The 10,094-nt window shown below is 38.9% G+C and overlaps 1 protein-coding gene across 1 annotated transcript; it reads left to right on the forward strand.

The window, feature by feature from the left end:
* The first annotated feature begins 370 nt into the window (after window positions 1–370).
* Window positions 371–7,921, forward strand: LOC107088781 (brain-specific angiogenesis inhibitor 1-associated protein 2-like). Its single transcript, XM_015381161.1, has 9 exons — window positions 371–565; window positions 700–852; window positions 1,012–1,188; window positions 2,483–3,119; window positions 3,204–3,411; window positions 3,690–3,752; window positions 4,285–4,453; window positions 4,539–4,579; window positions 6,542–7,921. The coding sequence occupies exons 1-9, from the start codon at window positions 386–388 to the stop codon at window positions 6,612–6,614; spliced, it is 1,701 nt and encodes a 566-aa protein (XP_015236647.1). The 5' UTR covers window positions 371–385; the 3' UTR covers window positions 6,615–7,921.
* The last annotated feature ends 2,173 nt before the right edge of the window (window positions 7,922–10,094 follow it).

A 10,094-nucleotide genomic window follows, 5' to 3' on the forward strand; every position in this document is an offset into this window, starting at 1 on the left:
TGATTGTGTACAGCACTTTGGTCCTGTTCGGTGTATAAAGTGCTTCATAAATAAAGTTGGTATGGTATGGTCCAATGTCTCTGTGATGTGTCGCACCCGGTCACAACTGAAGATACGCACCAATGCCTCTCCTGCTTTTAGTGAACTCAAACCACTGTGGGGGCTAGTGCTGAAATGTTGAAAAACAATGAAAAAAATAAAAATATAAGGGTGTGCTGGTGCTGAGTGGTTAGCGCACACAACACATGTACAGAGGCCTTAGTCCCTGAAATGGGTGACCTGGGTTCAAATCTGGCCTGTATTCCTTTCCTGCATGTCTCTCTCTCTCTCTCTCTCAAACCCCCTTCCCTGTCAGGCTACTGTCAGAAAAACTATTAAATACAAAATGCATTTAATCACATGCTTTGTTTTGCTCTTTCATTTTCAGGCCACTCTGAAGAAGTATCAGAGTGAGCGAAGGTCTCGGTCCGAGTCAATTGAGCGTTGTCAGACCCAGCTGAAGAAACTCCGCAGAAAGAGCCAGGGCAGCCGTCACCCAAACAAATATGGAGACAGAGAGATGCAGGTAGAGTGTCATTCGCAGCCCAAATGGGGCCCAAAACAGTTACCCAGCACTGAAGAGAGCCAATCAAGATATTTGGGATTCAATTCACAAATCTTTTTGAGGCTTAAGGTGACTTTTTGGGATTTTTCCTTTAGTTTGTGGAGCTGATGAGTCGCAGACAAGGTGAGCTGGATGTGCTGGTGGCTACAGGCTACAAGTCTGCACTCACAGAGGAGAGGAGGAGATACTGCTTCCTGGTGGACAGACAGTGCTGTGTCACCAAGCTGCTCATCAACTACCACTCCAAGGTGAACTTTGATTCTCTGCACACTCACCAACTAGTTTTTTTTTATTAATTATTTTAATCAAGTAACAGCTGAAAAAATTTTGTTATTTTATTTTTAAATGGTTATCTATTTGACCAAAATCGAGCGTTTGACTTCAAGCTGTTTTCCACCATGATCCAGGTGAGGGAGCTTCTGTCACAGAAACTATCAACCTGGCAGCAGTCTTGTTCTCAGCCTACGAAGCTCCCAGAGCGTGCCCTCAATCTGCTGCGTCATACTACGCCACAAAGCCAAGGGGCTGCTGGGATAGCAGAGGTCCTCCGTCACACCAAGCTGGGCACTGCTCAGCCGGAACAGGTCAGATCTCACTTCATCTCTTATTGACACAGCAGTTCACCATACTTAAATATTAGTACCAATAAAATGTGCTTCTAGTTAACACTGATGACTAACTCAACCATTTCAAAGTCTTCTTTTAAAATGTTCTAAATCATGTCAAAGACTCTGCATCAAACCATATCAATGCAATTTTTTGCACCATGTTTTTTCTCCACAATTTTTACATCTGATCACTGCTGCACTTTAAAGAATTGGAAATGTCATCAGAGCTGTACAATACAAAATTCTGCATTGTATACACTCTGTGTATACAAAATGACAATAAATGTTGTCTAAGTCTAAGTTCATAGAAGGGATAATCTGTAATATGCTCATATGGTCATAACCTATTTACATATTAAAGCTTCGTTTTCTTAAAGTCTCTGACTAATAAAGTTACTATAAGCTCTAGGACAGTCATTCTAATTTAGTCACTGAAAATACAGTTATGATGAGAAGTTTCTATACTCTCACCCTGCATCTGAACAATGTTTTTTTCAGGATGATTTTGAAATAAACAAATTATACATATGGCCTAATATATTTAATTATTTTCTGTTTAATAACCCGAGGTTAGAAATTAGAAAATTAATTAACTTTCATTTGCTTTTATCATTTTTTTTCCTCTTGGAAAATAAGTCAATTGTTGCACAAAGGTAAAAATGAAAGTTTGGATATCAATCTTCCTCCTTATTTTCCATCCACTTTCTGCAATACATCAGTAACTCTGTCAGGGTAAAAGCTCCAAAGCATGATACTTCCACCGCCTTGCTAAACAGTTTGTTTAGATTATAAATGCTCCACCCCGAATCCTCCAATCTCTTTCTTTGTTTCTGTGTACTCTTCCTGTCTAAGGTGTTTTCCCCAGTAAGTGTATAGGTTGTTCATGTGGGTCGCTCTAAATTTCAGTATAGCTCAAATGTTCAGTTTTAGAGCATGAGCTTTGAGGACACTGATGCTGGTTTTTCAGTGGTTTTGGTGGCCTTTGCCTTGTTGCTTTCTGGATTCTGACTGGATGAACCAACAGGAAAATGATCTGAAAAAACACATCTCCACACATTTTGATCTCAACATTATTTAAAATGCATGAACTGTCCAACTACAGCCCTGCGATGGACTGGTGACCCCACTTGGGATTAAGCGTGTCAGAAATTGGATAGATGGATGTCTAACTACATCCAACCACCTGAAATTACCGTACCTGCGCCAATAAACAGGAGGTTAATGTTCCTACATTTGCTTTTTTTTAATATATTGTTGTTGGGTTTTTCAGAGGCTTTCCATCCAAGAGGTCCCTCCTCTGCTGAACGGAGACTCAAGCCGCTCCCAGCAGCAACAGCGGTCGCTCCCCTCCTCTTCCTCCTCCCACAGTGACACTGGTCCTCCTCAGGGCTCTCCTCAGACTTTTCTCTCTTCCTCCTCCAGTGGTGGAGTTGCTGGAGACTCGTCCCGTAGGGCTTCTCCTCAGCATACCAGCACACCTCTCAGTCCCTCAGCGAGCCCTCTTCCAGATGGAAGCCCTGGATTATCCAACTCCACCATGTCCAGCACCTCCCCCCAGCAAAGCTCTCTCCTAATGGTCACTAACACATCTAACCTCTCCCCAAGCCTCATCCCTTCAACGGTTATGTCACTCAGTCAGATCTCCAAGAACAGTAACTCTTCTCAGGGAATGACCCTCCCTATTCTCCATAGCGCTCCCCATAGTCCTCCGCTGTCCCATAGCGCACCTCTCTCCAGGGCTATGACGCCGGTGCAGCTGCTGCACCAGCAAGTTGGACCAGGAGGAAGCCACACTCTGTCTCCATCATACAGTCCCTGGCTACTAAAGGCTGGGGATGTATCTGCTACTGCAACTCTTCCCCTTCCAAGGAGACCTGTGAGTGAAATGAGATCAGGAGGCTTTCAGGGTAAGAGCTTGTTTTGCTTTGCTGTGTGTTTGTTTGATCCCCCAAACCTTCTTCCTTATTGTTCTGCCTTGATCTTAATCACAGGTTCCAGTCTTCCCAGAGTGCTTCCATTATCTGGAGTAACCCATGTGGAAGCCCTGTTCGCCCATACACCTGGATCATCTGAAGGTGCAGGTGGAAATTTAGGAGGCGGGGCTTGCTTACTTCACTTCCTGCCCGGGGACAACATCACCCTGCTGATCTCTGAGCCCAGAGATGGATGGCACTATGGTCAAAACGAACGCACTGGACGGTATGATGTTCTACTGTTTTAACAAAAAAACTATTAGTTGTTCAGATCCTACTATTAGATTGATAAATAAAGATTATGTAGTCAAAACTCTACACACTGAAATAGTTCTTACATTCAGCTGAACTGGTAGAGTTTAGGACCATACTATGTCGATTTTACTTTAACTTAAGCAAAAGAAGTGGTGAGTGGTGTCAACTTGCTTACATGTTTATAAAAAAAAAAAATAACTCTGCTTACCGGATTTTCTGGCTGCCTAAAATGTGACCTTGTTTTTTCAGGAAAGGGTGGTTCCCTTTCTCCTACACCCAACCACAACACAGCAGAATGGACCATCTGGAGGGGTACGGTGACAGAAAACAAAGATTTTCTCAGCAGCATAATCAATGACAACTTCCTTTTTTTTTTTTACCCCTGTTAACTTGTTTCTATATTCACTTTGTTGCCATATTTTGTAGATCTTTGATATGTGTTAATTCAGTTCAGTTTATTTATATAGCCAATTCACAGCACATGCCATCTCAAGGCACTTTACAGTTCAACCAGATCATGCAGTCAAATTGATTCAAAGTTTTCTATCTAAGGAAAACCAGTTGATTGCATCAACTCATTGAATAAGTCAAGGCAATCCCCCACACTAAGCATGCTTGAAGTGACAGTGGAGAGCAAAAACTCCCATTTATTTTATAGAAGCACAGAAAAACATGTTACAACATAGAATTGGTTCAGTTTGCTTTCCTTCCTTTTTTTAAACAAGTTTATCTAATTTCCAAAAGCAGCAGGTTTGTTGATGATTTCACTCAACATTAGCACCGTTCCGGTTTCATTGTGCTTCCTCTTGTCTTTTTGTCTTCTCTGTATCACCTTTCTCCGCAGCTCCCTCTTTTTGTCTAAGGCTAACAGCACTAGCACAGGACAACTTGACAAACTAGTGTCTGCAGGTCTCCCTGCTCTCACCCCTGAGTCCGAGGAGGAGCGTTCCCTTCCTCCTCAGAGGGTCAGCACCTTCCGTCCACGCCCCTACAGCATGGCCGACAGCAACAAGGTGAGACTCTTTCCAATTTCAAACAATTTGATGTTATGTAGTGATTTACCTTTTAGACGACTAATGACTTAACTGTGGTTTGCAGATCACGTCTGATTTAAGTGTCTCACCACCATCACCCACCAGGTAATTTTTAAAGCAACTCTTACAAAATGTTGTAAATAAAATTCCACCATTAATTAAATGCTACAAAGCTAGTGTAACATGCTAAACTTGTATGAATCTAAGAATGATTCTGAGTGAGAGAGTCAATGGTTAGAAATGAAGGTAAGGAACTGGGCTGATAATTTGTAGTTCTACTTTTCTTACCAGAATGGTTGAAAGTCTTTTGTGGTAGGTCCCTATAAGCTTTGCACATCTAGTGACAGATTTGGTCAGCTGATTATGATGATTGCAGCTCAGCATAAGTTTTGCTGGAGCAGGGCAACCTCTAAAACCTGCAGGACAGCGGCCCTCCAGGACTAACTTTGGGCATGCATTATTTATGCACACCTTTTTTCTTTTTTTAGCAACAGAATCTATTGTGGATTTAGGTCTGGACTTTGGTTGGGCCATTCTAACACATATTTCCCATTTGACAAGAGTTATTTGAATAGAGGTCTTACTGTGTTTTGAGTTTTTGTACTGATTGAAGATGACAATTCTCCCCAGTCCTATGTTTAAACAAAAGCAAATACGCTTATAGCTGATGGTAGATTTAGCATCAGTGACACCATGGACCATACAATTAAACACAATTTTGTTTATTTATGCATTGCCAATTCACAAAATGTTATCTTAAGGCATTTTATAAAGGAAATTCAATCTTATCATACAGTTAGATTGGCTGAAAGTTTTCTATCTAAGGAAAACCAGCTGATTGCATCGAGTCATTGACTTGAAGGATTTGCTCCTCCTGGATGACTATGTGGCAACAGTAGGTTTTCGCTTGCATTGTGACGTTGATTCTACAGCAATCCCTTCCACAAGTATACATGTAGTGACATTGGAGAAGGAAAAAAACTTCCTTTTAACAGGAAGAAACCTTCATCATAATCAGGCTCAGTGTGAGCGGGGTTCTGGTGACGCTGACTGGGGGTTCAAGGAGAGAAAGTAGACATAGAAGAGGAACACACAAGCACTGATCTATAAATAATTTCTATGTTAAAAAAGGTAACACTAAACTACCTCCACAGCTGGTTCTGCCAATGTAAGAAACAGTAAAGTAGAAGAGCTCTAATCCAGTTTTCATGTAAAATGGATTCAAGAGAGCACATACAGGTATTGGTAGAACTAACAAATACTGCTGAAATGGAGAATAGACATATGATAATGCAGAATGGTGAAAGGTGCCCCCTATGTCCTCCAGCAGCCTAAGGCTATAGCAGCATATCTATGGCAAAGCTCAGGATATCCTGAGCAACTCCAACTCGCTTTATGAAAAAGTAAAGTTTTAAGTCTAGTCCTAAAAGTAGAAAGGTTGTCTGCCTCATGAATTGATTCCATAAGAGAGGAGCCTGATAACTAAAATACCTACCTCCCATCCTACTTTAAAGAAACACTAGGAACCATTTACAAACCTACAGTTAGAGAGTGAAGAGCTCTGTTAGTTGAAAACATAAGGAACAAACTGTTATTTATACCCTATAAATATACACAAACATGTTATTTATACCCTATAAATATACACAAATATCCACAGGAACGGTCACAGCTTGTGGAGAAAATAACTTTTTAGGTTCAGGATATCTAAATGTAGCACCTATAGCCAACATAGCTAAAGAAAAAGAAGACATTACAAAAGAAATTGCAGATCATCCTATATGGGGACAGGACATGCATATAGCAACAGAAACTTGTTGAGGGCAGAAGTGGTGGATAAACAGGGTCTTTTTTAAAATTATTGTTGGTGCCCATCCCTTTATTGACAGGGAAACTGAAACTATGGCCCACATAAAAAAAACAAACAAAAAATACCCCAGCTCTGCTGACTGAATGAAGCTGTCTCTGTCATCCAAACATGTCAGTTAGTGTTCTATGAGTTCCCTCCATCAAACCTTGTATGACTTTACTTCAGCTAAATGAGTGTTAATATCCTTCTCATTGCAGGCCCAATCCGTTTGCCCACATCAGACTGAGAAAAACCGTCACCAACGATCGCTCGGCTCCCATAATCGAGTGAGCACAGCAGCTTTCAGTGATCTGTAATCAGTTCTTCAAGCCTCAGGTTGAGTCCTGGAAACTGCACACTGTGTTTACAAACTATGATTAACTCATATCTATTTTATTGTTTCTTTAATCATGTACATGTTTATGCTCAATGTGAAAAAAAACATATTTTAGCTAGAAATTCTTTGATTTTGATGTAACTGTAATAACTGAAAAATCACTATGAAACTATTATAAACTAAGTTTGATGGTTTCCTCATGTTTCAAAAAGCACCATGCTGCATCTTTCACCTCAAAAAAGTGACTAAGCTGTTCTAGTTGGTTCTGAGATGTAAAGGATGCCTTTTACTTCTCCTGGTTTCTTTTTATGTTTGCCATATATAGAAAATAGTTTCAGATCTGCTGAAATATGGACTGGATCCTATAACAAAATGTTGTACACTTTAACTGAGGAGGAATTATTGGGATGAGGACAGGCTCCTTCTGTATTTTTATTTTTTTCAGAAAAAGATCCACATGTGTTGTATTTTAGCAAAGGATGCTTTTAAATGCATTCATACTGTTTAAGTATATAAAAGCTAATTGTTTAGATAAAGTACAGGGGATCTTGAAATGAAATCTAGAAAATGAGTTATATCTTTCTGTTTATTTTGATAACAATGTATAGGAAGTGACTAAATGCACAATACCTAAAATGTTTTACCAGTTTTGCTGCTGTAACGTTTTATGTTTATTCTGGTTAGTGAAGGCATTCAGATTACCTTAACTTGTGAACTTAAATCAGGATACAAACAACATAAACTGTTTCTATATTATGTTTGATTACAACAATGTGGCTTCACTTTAGTATTTAAAAAGTCGCATACTGTGAAGTTTAAAAGGTGAAGGTCAGGAAAGTGGTGTTAGAATGCAAAGTTCATTTTTATTTAGAAAGATGAAAAGATGAGAAAGGCTAAATATATATATATAAAAAATTAGCAGATTACATGCTTAGTCTGAGGATTTTCTGTCTTGATTTCTTTTAGACCTAAATTCAAAGGTCTCCACCATCTAGATGCGAGTCTACGAGTCAGACTGAGCCGAATCTTAAAGAGTGATGTAAAAGGCATGTAGGAAGACATGAGTGAACTCGGTGTGGAAGTGTTTCTAATGAAAGTGAAGGAGAAAGCATACAGGAAGTTGACTTATGTCTAAGGAAGTGTTGGTGATGATCTTAAGATGCCTTATTTCAGGATGTTTGAGAATAAAAACTTGCTTTGTGCCAATTGAAATGATTGTTTTTCTCTGCATTCAGTCCCTGTGATCTTTTTAGAGCATTGTAAAGATTTAACATGTAGCACTTAAATGGTTTTTAACAGCAAAAAATGAATTTTGAAAATGATTTGCAGTTTGTGTGAACTTGTAAATATTGTTAAAATGTGTTAGAACTACATAATGCAGCCTGTACTCACACTAATTAATGTTAGAAGTCTTGGTGCTTTACACAACTGTTTTTAAAAAGATGTCAAGGAATGTACTCTCCCAAAACACAGAATTTACTTTCTAAAAACATACTGGCTTTTCTAGAAATTTCACAAATTTACTAGGCACTTTCCTTTCATCCATTTTCTCCCCCTTATTCCGTCAGGGTCGTGGTGGGGCTGGTGCTCATTTCCAGCAGTCTAAGGGTGAGAGGTGGGGTGCAACCTAGACGGGTTGCCAGTCTGTCGCAGGGCAACTCAGAGACATGAGACTATGCACACACTCATACCTAACAGTCCAAAAACGCGTCATGTTTTTGGACTGGGGGAGGAGGCTAGAGTACTCAGAGAGAACCCACGCATGCACAGGGAGAACACTTAAACACAGTGCAGAAAAGAATCAAACCCAGAAACTTCTTGCTGCAAGGAAACAATGCTACGAACTGCGCTACGGTACAGCCTTACTCACTTTCCAAACAGTTCAATTATTCTTTCTGGAACCCCAGGTGCATTCTGGGAACTTTTATGGTAACTTCCCATTAACTTTCAATGTACAGACATAGCTTTCTGGAATCTACTATATACTTTGCCTTGGGATGCCACTTCGACACAGTGCTGTGGACTGGTTGGAAACAGGGACTCTAGTTAAACATTACTTTTGTACCATTTGTCTAATCGTATTAAACTGCTACAGAACTGGAGGTCTTTGAAAGACTGCTGCACCTTATGTAGCAAAGGAGCCTTATCAAAGATTATTCCTTCCAGCCGCTCCTAGAATTTATAGCAATCACCTTATCTAACAAACTCCTTTAGTGTTTATATCTCTGCTTATCTTGAATAGTCTTATTCATTCCTGTAAACTGATGGTGTCTTTTTATGCCTAATTATACAAACATGCTTTGCAAAAAACAACAACAAAAAAACTATTCAGCTGCAAACATCTAAGCTGTTTCGATAAAGATATCTGTATTGCATAGTAACTGCATTGAACCTTTTGATTTCTGATTTGTCCTTACTGCACAGTCTCATTTTCTTTTGTTGTTGTTTTTTTTTTAAATAGTTTTGACCCTCGTAGGTATTTGCATGCTTTCATTTACCTTTCAATTTACTGCTTCAATTTGCTTCAATTATTTCAAGACTTTCATTTAACTAAAAATATTTCAATTTGGTTGAACATTTTGACTTTTAGGCCTAGGCAAGGTATTCAAAAAGCTTTAAATTAATATTTTATTGCAGTTGCACACTAATATAAAACTATTTTCTTACATTTTTTTAAGGGAAAAAAAAAATAAGTTTAGAGATATAATAGTTTTAGCAAACGCTGTCTGTCTCCACTGCAGTCCATAATTTGACAAAATCTTTAACAAGATGACACTTTATTTTACATAGGAGGATTTTCTTTCATTCTTAATTGTTCAGAGTCCTCTGTCTTCTCTTTAACAATATTTATTTCACTGGAAGATAAATATGAAATTTAGCTCTGGAGGATGAGAGACCATAAAAGAAGGAAGTTTCTTTATTTGTCCTTGATGGGCTCTATGCACAACTCTGCTACTTCTGGAACTTAAGGCAGCCTCTTTTGTTTCATTACTGGATGAACTTATTCATCCAGATGTTTCTGGCAATGGTTACTGAGGTAAAGCACACCTGGAATAATCAGTTCACAATGGTAGAAAAATACAGGAAACAAAATACCCGTCTTCAATTCAGGAAGTAGTGGGCTTGAGGATAGAGCCAATTTCTGAAACCAATTCAAGCTTAAAATTTAAATTTAAGCTTAAAAGTTCAGCAAAGTGTATATTTTTAGGTTTGTGATAAACAGTAAAGGTTTTCCTTTGGTGTTATTCTCAAACCACTGGTTTTTTATATTGGTGTAAATCTGTATATTGGTTGTATGAAGAGTCTGTCCGCGAAACCCACTTTTTGCTACAGATCTTCAACAGACAACTCTAATATGTGATTTTTTCCCTCATTAGGCTTAATATTCTCCTCACTGTGTTAATAACATAAATTTAATATCTATACATATATAT

This window comes from Cyprinodon variegatus, unplaced genomic scaffold, assembly GCF_000732505.1.
Source record: "Cyprinodon variegatus isolate N-32 unplaced genomic scaffold, C_variegatus-1.0 Scaffold229, whole genome shotgun sequence".
Lineage (NCBI taxonomy): Eukaryota > Metazoa > Chordata > Actinopteri > Cyprinodontiformes > Cyprinodontidae > Cyprinodon > Cyprinodon variegatus.

Excerpts from the sequence above, each read along its gene's own strand:
- LOC107088781 (XM_015381161.1), top strand. The coding sequence starts at position 386 with ATGCATTTAATCACATGCTTTGTTTTGCTCTTTCATTTTCAGGCCACT. Across the intron at positions 3,120-3,203 it reads GAGATCAGGAGGCTTTCAGG|GTTCCAGTCTTCCCAGAGTG; the intron begins GTAAGAGCTTGT and ends TCTTAATCACAG. Across the intron at positions 4,454-4,538 it reads GCATGGCCGACAGCAACAAG|ATCACGTCTGATTTAAGTGT; the intron begins GTGAGACTCTTT and ends TGTGGTTTGCAG.